Below are 19,402 nucleotides of genomic sequence, written 5' to 3' on the forward strand. Positions count from 1 at the left end.
GAAAGCTATGAAATAAAAATGAAAATAACATAGTCATTTAAAAGAGAATTTACAAACGTTACAAAATATTATTTTAATTTATTACTAAATGCAATTGTTAAGAATCAGATTTTTAAAGGAAAATATTAAAATCTGAAAACTCTCTTAGCACAAATTTTTAGATTTAATATATGTGAAAGCATAGAAGTAAGGAAAAAACATTAAAATTTAATTGAATAATTGTTAGATAATTTGTACTGAATTATTTAATTGACTAATGAAGTTAATGAATATCACATTTGATTCATATTAATTTATATTTCAAAAATAAACAGTTATAAATTACACTAAATTGGTCTTCTTGAGAATAAGACTGGATTTCTGTAAGCTGTGTGGGGAGATAGTAAATAAAAATTATTTATTTTAGGACTTTAAATGAAACAAATTTAATTTTTTGATGAACTCCAATGAAATTGACATTGATAATATTGCTGTCTTCCTATCTGAACTCTGAAAAGACCCAAAGTACACCACCGAGCCAGAGCAGGGGAGTAAAGTCAAGTCCAAATATGTTAGGGACACTTTGCTTAAATAATAACTACTCTCCTTTATTTTATGTTAGTATTCTTGGAAATTATCAGAGTATCATACACTGTTATGTTTGTATATATACATATATGCATATATAATATTACTAGAGTTTACAGAATTATTTCTAAAAAATAAACTAATTATCCAATTAGTTAAGCAAAAACAAATTTCATGATATAACAGAATTAAATGAACACCTGCATGCATGATTGTTTCCAAGTGAGTTCATACTAAATTCACCAGAAAACTGATTTTCAGTTATTTGTGGCTGTTGAGAGATAATAACATAAAAGTTGTATGAAACTTTTAAAGATGACAATTAACCAATTACCAATAATATTTGCTTTGATGTCTTCTAAAAGTCTGCTGTAAAATTCTAGAAAAAAATTTCTTTTTGTCCTTTAAATTCCATTTTGTAGGAATTTGTAAAATAGGATTTGGAAAAAAGGAAGACGAAAATGAAAGGAAAAACATAATATTAAGACAGACACAATTCAATGTTCTACCATCAAACGCACACGCACACACACACACACACACACACACACACACACACACACACACACACACATTTCTTTCAGGACTGCCTGGAAGTCATGAGCCTAATTCTTCAGCTTTCGTTACTTGGATAACAGTAACTAACTACCACACTTAGCTCGAGACAACCATGGTGCTTGTGAGACCTCTCAATATCCATTTTTTTTCTTGGAGGCTGAAAGAACTTTTCTATTTCCAAATGATTCACTGAAAAGGGCAGGTGATATCATAATACTAAAGATATAGGAGAATTAAAAGGAATTTCATATTAGTTGCATATTTTTAAAAAGGAAGTTTTTCGATGATAAAATGGACATTCTAGAGAAGACATACAATACTGCGAGGTTTTAGAATCTGAACTGGGTACTCAAATTAGATACCTGCCCTAAGTGAGTGCAGCTGTGCTAGATAGCTGTCCTTGGATGTGCTTTGCTTTGGAGCTTTATGTGAATACCTAATTCTATAAATCTATGCAACATAGAAAATGTTGTAGAGCCAGAATTTACCCATATCAAATGAGGTTTGTGCAATTATTGTATTTGTTGTTCACGGGCCACAGTAAACCATGAAAGAAGTAAGAATAATTTTTATATAAGTCCCATAAATGCCAAATACTTACACAAAGTATGACAAACTATGAAAAATTGAACACAGTTCAAAATTTGAGTTTTACCTCTTTTTTAAAATATTGAAAATTTTAGTAAGTCATGTGACTTTAGCCACAAACTTTAAATATCTCATTAAAAAATTAGGTTATGGAGCTCAGAAACAAATTAATACATATATGAAAAATGAGAGATGAAACATTGTTCCTCTCAAGGTAAAAATGCCCTGCTCAAAAGATAAAATAAACAAATAAGTAAGTAAATAGTAACATAAGTTTTAAGTTAATGGGTGATGAATCACCCTATAGAAACCACCATTTTGTGGCGCCATCCTCAAAGTAGCTAATGAATTTAAAAGCAATCTATTCATGGGTATTATACTTCTATGTGCCATAGTGACACCATAAGTGGGTTTTAATAGTTATTTTCTTAATATTTTCCTAAGAATTGTCGAGCAATTGCACCTTTTGGTCATAGCTATATTTAAATGGTGTAATTCCTAGTACTTTGACATTTCATTGACATGTACTGAGACTTTGCTGTGTTCATGATCTCCCATAGCCAGATATGGCTCTTTAGCTAAATGGTTAAAGTCTCCCTTGACCATGCCACATGATTCATATGACTAAATTAGCAGTACCTTAATCTACCCTTATAGTTTAAAGCAGTAGCCTGTAGACTAGGCTAATGATATTAGCTACTCTTAGAAAAAGCAAGTCGATTCCTGTGTTCATAGGTCTTGCCAAGGTACAAATTGTGAGGGTTCAGCATGTGAATTGTGATTGTCTTAAGGAATCTCTGTACATTAGAATTCTTCTATAGATACAGAGATCTAGCTAATGTTCAATGAAACAAAAATTCAAACATATAAATGAATCAATGTGTGGGCTGGTAAAATTATTTTAAACTGTGCTGATAAGTCTAATTAATGTAACACACATTGATAACGTCATAAAAAAAGACTGCCTATGATGCAAAATATTACATGAGTGTGAATTGTAATAGGTGTCATATGTCGTGAATTAACAAGGACACAGGATGTCTGGGTAACAGAGAAAATCAAGGGTGATCAAATGCAGCCTTTGAAGAGCGGGGTGGAGTAAAACATGTCCAGGTGTTTTTACCACCACACTGCAACCGAGGAACCATTCTGCATACACTCTCTGTAGGGCATATTTGCTAGTTATGCAACCACATGATATGAGTCCACCAAATGCTTGCTGACATGGTGAAAGAGGCTAATAATTTTTAAAAGCATGAAGAACCATACACGTCCTGCAAATGCTCTTACACACAGGTACCACGATCATCCATATGAGACAGTGAGGAATTTTAGGAAGTGACTCCTCTGAATAGTTCTGGGATCTTGTATCAAAGTATTATTACACCAAATGTAAATAATGCAACATGTAAGAGTTCATAGGGCATGTCTTCATGCATATTATTTGACTAGCATATGTATCCATAATATTGGAAAGAATGTTCACTTTTGCTGGAAACTAATGACTCTTTATTAAATAATTTTTAAAAAATCTCCCTTTACGGGAAAGTAGATAATTAGCAAAGGCAGTTGTGATACCATGTTTGCTTTTGCCAAATAATTATAGTTAGGGTCCTTGTGGTGTGTAGTAAGGAACGCATCACTTCTTTGTTAATGAATTCAAGGGAAGGCAACACTAGTATTAGTAATAGCTTTTTATTCAGAGTCCTCATTTTCCAGACAGGTCACATGAAACACAGCCATTAAACAATAGCGTTGAGATAAATCCATACAATGTATGCTGTTTTGCTGTCGTCATTGATCACCAATCACTTGGTGCAACGAAGAAACTCATGAAGTGATGGGGCTGATGAATGGAAATAGCTAACCTGCAAAAACACTGGGGCCAGGAGAGTCAGACTTTAATCAGGTCTCATTCAATTATGCTTCAAATCAACACATCTTGATAGCCAAAACTCTCATGGAATTAATGCTCTGATAAATGCTGTCTCTTGTCAAAAGAATATAATTAGGTAATAATGAGTAGGCATATATTATGCCAGTCCCTGGTCTATTTGTTGACCCCAGTAACTTCCACTCCATTAGACAACAAACAGCTTTTAACCGGGTTCTCATAAAGCATACTGCTCATTACTACATGACTATTTTTTATGGTGCCATTTTTTTTTTATTTGAACAGTGCCAACATCCTTAAAAGGGAAAATCATGTTTTACAAGAACTCAGTTAATTTAGGGAAAGGAACAATCACTTTCTCTCCCAGTAATTCAGTTAATAGGTGGAACAAACCCCTTTTATTGTGCATTGTTTGCAAAAAGGATAAGTTTGTTGGGTAAAGAAACAATGTGAAAACCTTTGAGATTGCATAAGATATGTGTCTTCAACATTTACTTTGATATAGTTTAACACTGATTCTTACTATTTTGAACTTTAACGAAACAGTTTCATCACTAAGCGATGATGAAAAGATTTTATTACTGATGTTTTGTTTGTGGTTCACAATTAAGCATTTTACACTATTTGGAGTCTTTTACTAAAATATCCTGAAGTGGACAGTTTTCTCTGTTTGAATACCTCTAAAGAATTAAACTTTTTTCATCTTGTGGTGTGTGTGTGTGTGTGTGTGTGGTGTGGTGTGATATAGTAGGGGGAAAGCATTCTAAATTCCAGAAACCCCTTCAACTCTCACTGATTATGTACTGCCCATTAGAGCCATTGTTACCCCAAAGGAATGATTTTGGCATTGCAAAGGCTTCCTTGGAAGCCAAGCACCAGAGTTCTGTCATAAAGGCAGGTCCCAGGGAGATGAATAAAAGCAAGATGCCCTCAACTATAAAAGCTCAGAGTCCTGACTTTAACTACCACCAACTTGTAAATAAATAATCACTACTCAATCCAGACCATGTATTAAACATCTAACACGAGTAAATCACGGGTGACAGCCTAGAGTCAATCCCTCACATATTGGCACAACCAATTCTGAGACTTGCGTGGTGTTTCAATGTTTCAGACACATAACAATACATTGAACCAACTGGTTACTTAGAATTAAGAAGTTTTAAAAAATAAACCTATTCTTTGTGTTGAATTTATTTGCACACTGCTTTAGATTTCACTAAGTGGTTATCTGAATAGTGAGAGAGAGAGAGGCAGAGCTTGGAAGGACTAAAAGGATTTGTTTCTCATCAACTTTCAACTATCTAGCAAGCTAAATCAACTTGTAGTCTCCTGGTAAAAGTAACATCATCGAACAGAGACAACACATAGTAGATACATAAATTGTCCAAAATACGGTGGCAATTGGGTTTCCCATGTAAAAGTTACCTTCTTTTCTAATTTAAACATGTTTGGATAATAAGAGGCAAGAGTAGAGCTGTGGGAAGGTTGGAACCGAGAACCAAATGCAGTTCTCCAGGGAATAAGGCTGATGGAAGTCATGCATTCTTACACCCAAAGCAGTTTCGAGAGTGAGGTACAATCTAAAAACTTTCCTGAAATGATGAAAATATTTCTAGCAGATTTCTTAAAATTATAAAACTTAATTTAGTTCAATGTTTGTTTTGCTTTTCCTTTTGTTTCTAGTATAAGGATTTGATGACATTTATGCTGTTTCTACACTGGTTTGGTGGCCAGAAAAGAAGGCACAGAATTCTCTCTCCCAGTTTGCAAATAATCAGTTTTTTTTTCTGCTCCAGTGCACAAACAGCCTTTATTTAACTCAGCACCACATTTTCCAAGGTATGGGCTCAAACTGTTTGCCATGAAGCTGTTAAATGCCAAAAAAATTTTAAATGCTGAAGGAAAATGTCAATCAAGGCATTTCCCCATCTGCTACTACTTCTGTGAGTGCTAATTTTATTTTTCCCCATTCCTGAAATTAGAATTGTCTTAGCCTCATAAGGAAGTAAGTTGGAAACTTGCTAAATGTCACACAAGAAAAGGTGCAACCAAATGATGGAGTAACAGGTATTGTTCTCAAAGAACACCAATAAAAAGAGGCAGATGAGCACTGAGATAAAGGAAAACAAGTTTTGTTAAGACCCAGATCTCTTGAAACACAGTACACAATGCATAAAACCAGCACTGGTACTACACATGCATCAAAGCATTTGCCATGTTTAGGAATATGGTGGGTACACACACCTGAACCACTGAAGATACTTTTGAGAACCAACCAATGTTATGATATCTACATAGGCAGAAGCTTTATGCTACTGAAAACAAGGTGAGGATTTTTCAGGTATTGGTACAAATGTAATTCTTGTGATATAGCATGACTTTAATCAAAGCTTCTACAAGGACTTGCACAGAATTATGACTGACAGATGTATTTTTCTGACCTTTCAGTTATATCCATCAGCTCACTCAAACACATTTTGAACAGAATCATGTACTGTATACTTGGTAGACTATACATTAAACAAGAGACTTTGCTCTGAGGCCCTGCTTCCCAGGCTCCATGGGGAAAAGGAAGCAGGAAAAAACAAAACTCATAGAGTTCGACAGCTACCGAGGCAACACTTGCCATTTACAATATAAGCCCAAATATTTTTGCAACACAACTATATATTAATTTAATAAAATACACAATATAGCTCTTATACACTCAACAATTTGGCTCATATGCACGGAATCTGCAATAAATCAATAAAAATATGTCATTTGATGTAAACACATTGAATCTTCTTACATTTGCACATTTAAATGATCATGTAATTTGTTATGTCTAAGACTTTTTTCACTTTCCTGAGCTATTTTAGTGTCCAAAAATCAATAAAACACTTTAGTCTTGTTAATTTTCTCTCAGTATTACTACTTAATTATAACCTATATTTCAGAATTGTTCAACTGTAAATCAAACTCATCATTGCTTATATCTTTGTTGGACACTAAAATGCTAAATAGACATTTTTACGTCTTCGAATTTTCTTTAATGAAGTGAATAGGTCTACATGTGTTCAGGACAACACAGACTATATCTTTTTACATTGAACTTTTATATGACATGAGGTGTCTTACAAATGACCAAGAGTTTTTGTTGTTTTATTTTTTTTCTGTTTTGTTATTATTATATAATTTTTTTTTTGCTTTCTGACTAATGACATGGAATGGTCTTTGTGTTTATATGCTTGGCAGGTACTTTATACAGAAATGTTTACCACAAATATGTGTTAATGTTTGGTGTAGCTTGGACTACTGCAAGGTCTTTTAGGGACTTTCAGTAGAAGCCTGTGATGTAAGCTAGTAATCCACCACAGATAACAAATATGACCCTGCTTTGTATGGGGTTTATAGGTAAACAGTTAAGTCAGCATCGATCTCGGAGGACAGTCTTAGAGTGATCAGGAATACTTTAAGTCTCACACTGCGTACCTTCCTAACAGATTGTCAAAAGGTAATTTGTCTCCTCATCCTCCATTTTCTTCTCTCCATTTTCTTCTCTCTCTCTCTCTCTCTTTTCTCGTTTCTCCTTAAGCATCATTAATTCTGTCCTAATATAAGTTTGGTCAAAAACCATTGTTATTTCTGTAAAAGAAACAGCAGTGAAAAGAACATACTTGTGGGCACTTCAGATGTTCACTAAAAGCCTTAAAACAGCATTGATCCTTTTCCATCCCTGTAAAATGGGTTGTCACTGGGAGTGATCATTTTCAAATCAACAGAAGAGACAGGAAAATGCCAATGCCTTTTCCCCCTCACTTTCTCACAGCCACTGGGTCATTTCCCCGGCAGTCCTGCAGGAGCTTATCAATCTCTCTCACAACTTCTTCTGCATCCACGGACTCTCTGCCCAGATCTCTGTTGGGGTGATCAAGCTGCTCCAGCACGGCTCCCATCTCGCTGGAATCCCGGCTGGCTCTTGAATGCACATCTGCAAAGACCCTCGCCATCTGATCTGAAGCCATGAAGGAAGGGTCTCTTGGTTGCTTACTGGGTGACAGATACTGACTGTCAGTGGGCAGGTAGGAGCTGCTTGCTTCAGCTAGGGCCCCAGGCTTTGCTTCACAGCCATCCAGGGAGCCTTTTGTTGAGGTGCAAGGCTCAATGCATGCCTTGGTTGGGCTGCTAGATGCTGAGGGGACCTCTTGGAGGAGAGGGCTCAGGGCACGTTTGGCTTTTAAATAAGGTTTCACATTGGCAATGAGAATAGTGTGCTCTCGCTTGTCTTTTCCAAATGTACAAAAAGTCTTTTTCCCAGTGGGATTCACAGTTTCATAAGTCTCAGTCTCAACATTAGCTTCAACTGTGGGTACAAAGAGATTTGTGCGGTAATCTGCATTTTCAGCCTGATTGGCTGCAGGGAACTGTGGCATCCAACACCTATCAGAATGACCAAGCACTCGGCATTCTTCTGTGCAATTAATGCACTCTTCCGGTTCTGCAAAACAAAAGAGGAAACAGCAAATCCAATCATTAGAGTTTCCTTGACGTTTCTACTTGAGGCTGTGATCAGCTCTCAGTGGGCTTGCTTGACCTCTGGTCTCTTAATTAAAAAGGAAAAGAAAACAATAATTAAAACATTTCAGGATGGTTGCATAAACCTGCTGGTTGAGACAATGGTTTTATTTAAGTCTATTCTCTAGATATTAACGAATTCCCATAGCCTGGGAAGAAATAATTGTCAGTGGAATACTGCATCAGTGTAACCAAATCCCCTGCGGAATTTAGCCTTTGTTCTATGCAACCTGTCCTGGAGACATGGAGCTTCAAAAAGAACCTTCAGGATTCATTTTGTAAAATCAAATAAAACGATAAAGAATGGATCACAAACTTCCATAGTACATTGTAAGCTGCTCTAAAATATTTTATCCTTATTTTATTTGTAATTCTTATTTTGGTGACAGTCGTGAAATGAAAGGTTTCCTTTCAGAGTAGACTTTTTCCCTACTGCGAGTGGCAAATGGAATTTTCTATCAGACTGTATTATGAATAAGCTTGTCAAAAGGGCATTTTCCATGTTTTGTTATATATGCACGTGCATCTTGTAATCAATTTCCTTCACTTTCAGTTTTGTTTTTGGTGTAAGTAGTTGAAAATTACTATACTCAACAAGTATAGTTCAGAAAAATATTTCATGATCTCTTACTCTAAACAATCATGTTTTCTGTGAGAATTTGTACTACTTTCTTGGCCAATAGTCATATGGAGATCTATATAAAGAATATTTAATGATTGCTATGTTAAAGATGCTGATGAGGAAATGAAGTAAACTGCCTTTGCTGTGATGGTAGCTTTGAACTTCTTATTGACCCCAGTATTTTCAACAGATCTTTGACTTACGTCTTTTCAGTTGTTCCTTTTTTTGTGTGTGTGTGAAGGGTTGATTCGCTTTGTTTAATGATGCATTTTAGATAGGAGACTTTCACCAAGAGAGGAGGATATTTACCATTTACCTCTGTGTGATGGGAATAGAATTCCCTACACATTTAGGAGCCCTAGGGCTTGCCTTTTAATTGATGTGAGATGATCCCTACAAACCTATGGTGCGCTCTACAAGGAAAGGGAAGTCTACAAACAATACATCTGACATAGGAAACAGCAAATTTAAAATAATTTGTATAGTAACTTTTCAAATTCATAAGAAACATTTGATTTTATATTTAAAGCCCATAGACATTTTCTCATCAAGCAACCAAATATACCCATGAACATTTTACCACAAGATATTTGAGCCATGAAACAGATAACATTTTATAAAGTATCAGAGTAGCCCCTTGCTTGACAAGACAAAATATTGTTATAATTTGTAGCACAATCAGCTACACATGTGAGTTTTTTAATGTACTTAGTTTGCTTGCATCTATTTTAATTTGGTATTTTTAAAAGAAGTATTTTCCTTGGAATAAATGCAGTATTCACTCTTAAATTTATTATGTGCAGCAGGCGAGACTCTTAAGAAGAGGTCTGAATTATGCCCAATAGAGCAGTACAGACTTTGACTGGAAACTTGTTAATTGCGACATGAATTACAAGAGAAGACCCATAAAACATTGTTGAAAGTCTTACTGTGTATTTAAATAAGAGCTCAAATTAAAATTTATTTTTAATGTCTTGAAGGTTCAATATGAATATTTTCATTAGTCTGATTGGTCTGAACAGCCATCATATGGCCATCCTTAATCTTTTGTATCTTTTAGAGACACACACTTTATTTTAAAATGATTTACAACCAATACACTCTTTTTGAAATATGCCAACATGATTTCATATTTCAATATTGACCAGATTTCCATTTCAGCTATTTAAATAATCAGCACTGAAAGAACTCAACATGGATTAAAGATCGGAGCGATAGACTAATGCAGATTTACGAAAACGTGAATCCACCCCGAATTTGAAACTGCCAACATAAAATGACTGTTTGCGCTCCACTGCTGCACATGTGCAGCTTTTTACTACACTCCTTGATGTCACATCCAGGGGAGCAAATTTGGAGTATTGATTACGATACATTACAAGCCATGCACCTTGTGATTAGACTGTGATTTGACGCCAGCAGTTCACGTACGGTGAGGAAAATCGAAGGGCATTTTTGTATAAACAGCAGAAACCATGAGCATAAAGCAAACTATAACTGCCAAAGTTCAAGTAAGAATTCAGGAGTGGAACCTTCCTGAAAGAACATAAATAAACAGAGGAATAGGTAAGTAAAGGGAAACAGAGGAACTGGAACAATTGAAAGTAAGGAATGAGAGAACAGTAAAAGGGAGAATAGAAGGAAGAAAGAAAAGAAAGTAGGAGAGACTGAAAAGGAGTAAGGAAAGGAGAGAGGCGAAGGTAGAGGAATAGAAAGAGAAAGAGGTTGGTTAGAAGGGCATACATTTAAAACATGGGTACATCAGCTAGGAGAATAAGGGCCCCATGCACCATCCATGCCCTCTATTTTAAATCTCCTCAAGTAACCTAAGGGTGTGTAATAAAGAAGAGAATGCGAAATATTCAAACAAATATTATAGCTATAAAGGAGATAATCAATTTGTTCTCTCTGTCTTCTAAAGAATGGATACTAGAAGAGAGACATAGAATAATAAAATTACAAAAGTTAGAGAGTGTGGAGGAGCACATTATTTTGATGAGAGTATTGCTATAGATTTGGTGTTTGTGTTATATACAGTTAGAGAAGCTCTCAGCAGCAGATCTCACAACAGAGTTGATCTAATCCAATTTACCTTCTAATTTGAGATTACCTAGAAATAATTCCCATTCATTGTCATCTTTACTTCAATACAATATGGTCATCCTTTCAAAGAATGTGATTCTTCCAGGAAAGATAGCAGAGCCCCAAAGATATATGTGGGACAGAGACTGAGGAATTTAAAAAAATCTGAACATAACAAACAGAGGCTATGGAGTCTGAACTATAAGTCTCTAATTCAAGGAGACACCTCTTGACAGCCACAGAGCTTCAATCCTTTTCTTGGTATTAGGATTACTTTTCAGCTAAATCTGGTGGTGTGCGTATATGTCTATAGCCTTATGACTTGGAAGTGTGAGGCAAGAGAATTCTGAATTTCAAGACTGTCTGGATTGGAACTATGGACTGCATGACATGTATATTTATTGTATATATATAATGTATATACACATATGTATATATGTATATACATATGTATATATATATGTATATACATGTACATATATATGTATATATGAGTATATATATATACATATGTGTATAAACATTATATATATACAATAAATATACATGTACATATACATATGTACCATGTAGCCAGCATTCAGGAAGATAAAGTAGGAGGACAGCCAGTTCACTGTGGGCAACATAGTCAAATCTTATCTCAAAATAAAAGAATGAAATAACTTAATAAAGATAGAAATGTAAAAAAAAATCAATATGTGCCATTTTAGTTGTCACCTTTGTTATTAATGTGAAATCAGTGATTAGATCAACAATTTAACTATATTTAACTTCAATGTTTTATAATTAAACACCATGCAGTTAAGTAATTGGACTTTTAGCAGTCATAGTGAAAAGGTCAGCATTATTTAGCTTTTATATTGTGATTTTAATCTTAGAATGTCACTACATCATTAAACGTACATAGTCATTCTTATGCTCAGTGAAAGGTGTTGTCAATTATTGTGAATATTCACACTACAAGTCAAAAAATTGAAGCCAGCAAGGGTCTGCAAAAAAAAGTGAGTGAGACTTTGTCAATTATAGATATTTAGCAAAACTCACGCAATTCTCCAGCTTCTCACGTGTGTGCATGTGTGTGTGTGTGTGTTTGTGTGTGTGTGTGTGCATCATAAATAAACACTGTTAAATAACCAGCCTAAAATATCAATTCAGAGTAAATATATTTTATTATTCTTTCCTGTCTTGCTTTTGGGCAAAACCATCACAAGTGTAAAGCTATTCCATCGTCTTCAAAGTGCTAGACACCAGACCTAAGGCAAAAATATTGGCAACTAACTTGTAACCACTTAGGGACGTGGTAGAGGATATCAAAGACTTCCCTTCCTTTAGTTTCAGATTTACTTTCTACCTGCAAAGTTTGCATGTTCTTGTATGTGAGAAAACACAGCACTTGTAGGAGAGAGAGAGAGACAGACAGAGAGACAGAGAGAGAGAGAGAGAGAGAGAGAGAGAGAGAGAAAGAAAGAGAGAGAGACAGAGAGACAGAGAGAGAGAGAGAGACAGAGAGACAGAGAGACAGAAACAGAGAGAGACAGAGACAGAGAGACAGAGACAGACAGAGAGAGAGAGAGAGAGAGAGAGAGAGAGAGAGAGAGAGAGAGAGAGAGAGAGAGATTTTCCAGAGGCAGAGTTTACAAATATGTTCAGTGCCCCACTTTATCTACATATATATATGAATTTATAATATCTGCAACACAGATGTTTGAAAACCTGTCTATAAATCAGCGTGTCAGTGAGGAAGTTCTACAATGCAGTTGCTGTAGGGATAGGTATATAAAACTCATCTGTGCTTTGTGAATACCAATATGATGTTTTTATTTCTTGTTTGTAAACACCTTTAAATAGTAATAGTGTTCTATTACAGCAGAGACTGGTAGTGTTTCTCAGAACATCTCAAAATTAGTATTGTAACCAAGCAGATTGCTCTATAACTGAAAGTGCATTTTTCATTCTCATTTTACCTTTTTTTTTTTAAAATTTCCATTTACCTTTTCCAGCATGTAATAATACCTATTAGTTGCCTAGGAAAGTAGAATAGGCATTAATCTCTATTTCCAGCATGGTACTCTTTATATTAATTCTATAGGCTCTAAGCACAATGTCCACTTCATATTCTCATCTACAGGCCAATCCTGACAAGACCTTTGACTGCAAATCAGGACATAGAGCTTCATACACTAGCCTGATGCTGCTCCTTTCTGACTGCAATGCATACACATAAGTGCACACGTATGAGTTTTCTTGCTTCTCTATGAGCACAACAAGTTGCAATTTCTCCAAATATGTTCTTACATATCAGAGGGAAAAAAGTCTGACTGCCAACTTGGGAATCTTGTCAGAATACACACAGTTCAGTTCAGCAAACCTAATAAAGCAGGTTTTCTTTCAATAAGTTGGCGTGACTTGCAACACCCCGTGAATGACACTTTTCTAACATAAGCAGTGTTTCTCCCCTTTCTTGGCTAATGTTATTATTCATTTACTTTCCTTTGCCATTCTACAAATCCCTATAGCTTGAAGTGATGCTGTGAGTCACTTCAGACAACTGGGATCTTAACAATCTATATCCACACAAATTAATTCCAGTTCTAGCTTGTGTGCCTCCATTTAGTAGAGTACTTGATAAAAAAAAATAAACCTGGTTTCACCCTTTCTGCTGATGGATAGATACATATTTCACTTTTGATATTATTCTGAAGGATGTGAAGAAGAACTACGTTGCCTCCGTATAAAAAAATAATAGTCTGATAACATAGTTGTGTTAGATGAAGGGGTTTTGCTTGACAAGGACTCACACAAGTGGCTTGCTGTATTTTAGACTCCATTTAATAAGTTTGGTCAATGTTCAATATAAGGTAAATAGAGGACGAGGATGGAAAACTGATAGGAGAAAATGAATCACTTTTCTTAGCTAGACAATCTTTTATTCCCTGCTTTGTATTTCCTTTGGTTCTTACTTGAACACATGGAACTATGTTGTTTACTAATCAAATACCACAGCTGATTGGTGGTGAGATGTCATCTCACTTTTTAGCTTTAATGCAAGAAGTAAGTTATCTTATTACAATATACTTCTTATAGAAGGTACCTGTTCGCATATCAGTGATTTAATGGGAGAATCCTTCATATTAGAAACAACGAATTTAATCATTTTATAGTAACTAACCATACATGTTAAGAATTTAGAAACATAATTCACAAAACAAATATATATAAAAGGAGCACTTGTACTTTATTTGACTGCACAACTAATCCAGCTTCCAGACTTTATTTTAGTTGTGGGAAGCCATTCTATCTGCTTTAGATGGGCAGAGAGCCTATTCTGAAGAGGAAGTTATTATAATACCATCAAATAGTCAAACCGTGGCAGCATTGAAGTACCAGTCCTCCAGCATGCACCTGCGCTGCACAGTGCTTCTAAATGTACTGCCATGGCTGCATTCAGACACCAGAAACCACTGACCTATATCATTCAAGGGAATCCAATTGCAGCTGGGTATTTGGAGCTGCTTGGATCAGTAGCACTTGCTATCTAAAGCACCTGCTTACCTTCAGGGTTGGTTTTAAGTGTTTGTGACCTCTTGGACATAATACAATGCCTATCATGGTGGCAATTTTTGAATATATATTGATAATGCATAGATAGTGCCCAGAGATGAAGAAAAGTCTAAGATAAATTGAAATGAAATTATGTTATAGAACAACTGCAAAACAATATAAGGAAATTTGGTATTGAAGTATTTTATATATAGAACAATGAGATACTAAGGCACACAGTGGAAATTTACAGCACAAATACAATTGTGTCCCACAGCACACTTCTCTGAGTTTATCATTTAAGATTTAGTGGCCCTCCTCCTCAATCCTGTTAAGTAGGCAAAACCATCACCTGGGGCAGCAGCAGATGCTTGGAAGTGAAGGCACAGCTAAATAGGGTTGTCTCTTTCCAAACAGGCACCATTAGAAGAACTGGCTTTCAGACTCATTATTGTATTGATACAGGTCACATTTGCTTTGTGAAAAGGACTCTGCCAGAATTTACAAAAGGAAAACAATATAATCCTAGTGTTCCAACAGTGAGGTTCTGGTGGTGCATGTTGTGTGTTTCTTCAATTTCTTTAAAGAGGCCATGCTTAATGACTTGTTGTGACCAATGTGCTAAGCAACTACTTTGAGTCTAGTTGTTACAACAGGTAGTAGTTTATGGCAAATGAACCACTTTCAAATTCACAAGTTTCTGTAACTTTCACTTATCCCCACAGAGCTTGAATATCAAGAGAGGACACAGTAGGTTTAAATTCTGCGTAAAGAAAACATTCATGAACAAATTACATTTTGAACATCAAGGCACAGAAATCTGGAGAATGGTGTATGGATAATATCATGAAGAAATTCATACAAAAGATGCCATTGATCTTTATTTTAAAGGATAAATAGCGCTGCCATGAAGTTTAGGAAGAATGTCTTCCAAGTAAAGAAGCGTAAGCAAAAATAATAACCGATCTATGAGAGATTGGCTTTATCTGTTTAAGAATGTATTCTGCATCACCAACCAATAACAAAAATATAACAAAATAACTGTGTTGTTGAAATTAGCCAGCTAGCCGCTGAAAATGGAATAGAGATATTCTTAATAAGATCATAGACTCAGTACAGCAGGCAATACAGTACACAGGTGGTTGAGTATTTGACTGCATATCATTCTTGTATGATTCCTGAATTATCCGAGCCCTTAGGGGAAAGATATCAGACAGTATTTACAATGCTTATGTGTACTAAATGGAGAATAATATCTACACAAGCATGGATTTCAGAAGGCTTGTATCACAAGTCTTCTGTCTCTAACAGGAACATGATTCACTGTTCCCAAAACTATTCTCAGGTATGGTCATTCTGGCCCCAAGTCGTGGATAGTCAAATTCTATTTTACTCTACTCCTATTTAAAAGGTAGATTTAATGTCTTAAGTTACAAAAATCAGTATAAATTAAATATAGATTGTGACTGTGCATCAGATAAATGCTTCTTTTTTTCTACACCAACTATTATCTTTCCATAATTTCCCATCATCATCAACTAGCTTTCATATACATGATCACGTATGGGAAGGAGTAAAAGATTAGTGTAGAAAATGAAGAGCATATAAGATAAAGAATAACCTCAAATAAGGTAGAATATGAATCTCAGAAGGCTTTCCAAAAATATAGATAACTTAAATTCACATGAATAGTTAAATGAAGCTCCTAGTTTTTCCAAAGTAAGCACATTCAGTTTCAGATGATGATTTTCCAAATAATTTGCATGGCTCACCATTGTCTGCAAATATTTATTGAGGTTAATATCTTTGCCTTGAGAGATGATTATGGTGTTTGAGGAAGAAGATGCTATGCACACTTTTCAGTGAGCCTTTAAAGCATACAATCTAATATATACTTCCAAATATGAACACATGGATGTGGTAGGAAGAAATGCTAAGTTTACAAGGTTCCAAAGACAATCGGTGGTTTTCAGTAGAAATTATTATTTTATATAATTTAGAACCATTCGTTTATTTGCTTGTAGTGTAAGCTTCACACTAGTACAGAATCTACAAGTTTTATATAGGAGTCTCTATTACTATGTTATATACAGTGCTTAGAGTAATATCAGATCCACTTGTTAAATATCATACTTGTATAAAAATCCCAATGCCTAAAGATAATCATTTTAAATGATAAAACAAAGAGATCTTGTCTGGAAATATTATTCATTCAAATCTGTAGGTCTGAGTACTTTCCCTATGGAAAAATAAGTCAGCAATGCTGCTATTAAATTCAAAACCTATATTTAAATAACTACCTTGGTATCATTTTATATTATGGAATTATGATTATCTGGGAATTAGGGGGTATTTGGCCCACACCTCAGCATGCATATGTGTCTTTTTTTTTTTTCTCCCTAGGGTTTTCTTGGTGTCCTTTTATTCTCCTGTCTCCCGTGACAGTGCTGTATAAATTGGGCCAGTTTTTCCTTTGTTTGAACTTAGCTGCCTTGGTATTTCACACTCTATCAGAATGCTTCTATCTACATATAAATTAATGTCTTCATAATTGTGGGTTCTTGAAAGGGTTAAGAAGATTCCAAAAGAAACTAATTTATATGCAGTGTGAAACCTATGCTCTGGTATGCAATAGTTAGCAAAAAGCTGTTTAGTTTGCAAGGACAAATTTAAATTCTAGCAACTTAAATAATAGTGTGAACTTCAGACCAGAGACTATGTAAATATGCTACTATTCTTTATCTTTCCTGAGGATGCTTTCCGTATGCTTTTATTGCCTCTGTAAGCTAACCCCATCTCTGATAATGGCACTATTTTTGATGACATGGATGAATACATTTAAGATTCAAGTCATCTTCCTAGCAAAGTGGTAATCCTGTAAGGAAGGTCAATAAAAACATGCCTATTAAGCCAAACTCTGTAAGAAGCAAGCAAGATAGTCTTATTAGCGTCTCTCTCTCTCATGCCTGGTATCTGATTTCTTTGGGGAAGTACATCTATTTACCAATTTAAATCCTGTTGTTCAGCTCATTTCTCGCACTTCTTTGTTTTCAATTGCTAGAAACAAGTAAACAGAATCAATGTCACGTTCGGCATTCTTAAAAAAGAGTTATGTCAGAGATAGAAGCTAATCTTCTTCTGCTTATTATTTAGGAATCAATCAACACTTTTCAATGAGATGTGGCTTTGTAAAGGATGGGTTTTTAAGAAAGATTTTAATTGCTTGGTTTATTTTTTTAATGACATTCTAAAATAGACAGAGACAGATAAGATTTCAGCTGCTAAATTAGATGGATATAATTCCAAATGAGCGGATAGATGTCCTGCTCACATCAGTATTTTTAAACTATGCATATATCTGTGTGTATATATATAATAAAAACATAATTGAGTATTTTTAAAATTAGAAGTAGGAGGTAGTATATAAGGGAAAATAGTTTTGGAGAAGCAGTTCCTATAATGGTATTTCATCTCAACCAAATATAGAAGCAAAGTGAAGCACCCTCCATGGTTGTGTTCCATGTTCACGTTCACTCTCGCAACATGTGTAAATCATAAGAAATATGCACTCTAATTGAATACACACTGTCTTAAGGGAAATCTTTACAAGAGAATGCCAAAATGGGTAGTATCAAAAGATTACCTCACAGTGTCGTATGGGAAGTTTGAATCTCAACAACTTCAGCTTAACTTCATTAAAACAAGTCACCTATCATGGGCCAGATGACAACATCATTATCACTGCCATATAATCAGAAATATTAAAAATGAAAGAGCTACAAGAAAAGAGCGATCCATGAAACTTTCCTAGGCTCTTGGAATATTTTCCTGAAATCATTTGCTGTCAGTACCTGTAAATATGCTAAAGGCTTATTGGAAGCAGATGTTTTACCATGCAGGGTTGGGTCATCCCAAGAATGAAAATTTAAGCAAAATCAATAGATTCAATTTCCATGTTCTAGAGTAAATATACTGAAATGTTTCTTGTAATGGATTTTACTGGCAAGGACAAGCCATTTTTCTAGTAACAGCTTTAATATTCTGAAATCATTAAAAAAAAAAAGCTGAAGACATGAAGAAGCCAAGAAACAAAGGTCAGGAAACAGAAAGCAAAGAGATGTATGTGTCCCAGTGGCCTAGGCTGCTGTGTAAACCCAACAAGGGCCAAAAGCACAGAGCAAGTATAGGAAGATGATCCCATATATAATGCAGTCCACACATCAGACGTCATCCACAGTGGGGTTTTAAACACTTCCTTATCTTAGATAGCACTTCCTTTGATTTAAATGATAATCAACCCAACCACATCCAGAACAAAGAAGAGATGATTAAAGAGAAACATATTTCCCCTGAGCAAATAGTACCAGGAAAACAAACTCAAAATGACATGAGAACATATTTATGTTTTAGACTTGTAATCTCAATCTAATTTTTTAAAAAACACTCAATTTGACTTCACAGGGAGAATTTTTTTTGACAGAACAAAGAAATGTTTCTTTATTGGAGAGGTCCGGGTTGTGGGGGGGGGGGCAGGGTCTTATATATTCCAGGCTTGCCTTAAACTTGATGTGTAGCTGAAAATGACATTGATCCTTCCTTCTGCCTCTGTCTCTTGAGTGCTGAGGATACCCATGTGGGCCACCATGCCTGGTGTTATGCAGTATTAGGTGTTGAACACAGAGCCTTGTGCATACTAGGTAACCACTGTACCAATTGAGTCACACCCCAACATTTGCATCCAATTCCAGATTCATGAACCAATGAGCTTACTGAAGTTAGGTACAGGAAGACGAGTGAGCTTTGCATTCTAACATTGAGAGGTCCCACCCCAGCCTGGGTACTCACTCATGGAGGCTGCATCACTAGAGTTCCCTGCATAGCTTGAAGGCAACTCTATTAAAGAACCGTCCCTCTCTTAGCAATTGTCACTGCTTGTGCAATCTCAATGAGGGGCCTAGTGAAGCCTGTAACTCCCCAGTGAGAGAAGAGGC

General features: G+C 35.3%; 1 protein-coding gene across 4 annotated transcripts in view; it reads right to left on the reverse strand.

Annotated features, from left to right (window-relative positions):
• Nucleotides 1–3,370: 3,370 nt before the first annotated feature.
• Nucleotides 3,371–19,402, reverse strand: part of PCDH17 (protocadherin 17) — a 101,095-nt gene continuing 85,063 nt past the window's right edge. For all 4 annotated transcript variants that reach the window (XM_084768231.1, XM_084768230.1, XM_084768233.1 and 1 more), the window contains one exon: nucleotides 3,371–8,090. In XM_084768231.1, the coding sequence (XP_084624357.1) occupies nucleotides 7,408–8,090 (683 nt within the window). In that variant the 3' untranslated portion in view covers nucleotides 3,371–7,407. The remainder of the gene's footprint in view (nucleotides 8,091–19,402) is intronic.

This window comes from Acomys minous (assembly GCF_964271855.1).
Source record: "Acomys minous genome assembly, chromosome: 18".
Lineage (NCBI taxonomy): Eukaryota > Metazoa > Chordata > Mammalia > Rodentia > Muridae > Acomys > Acomys minous.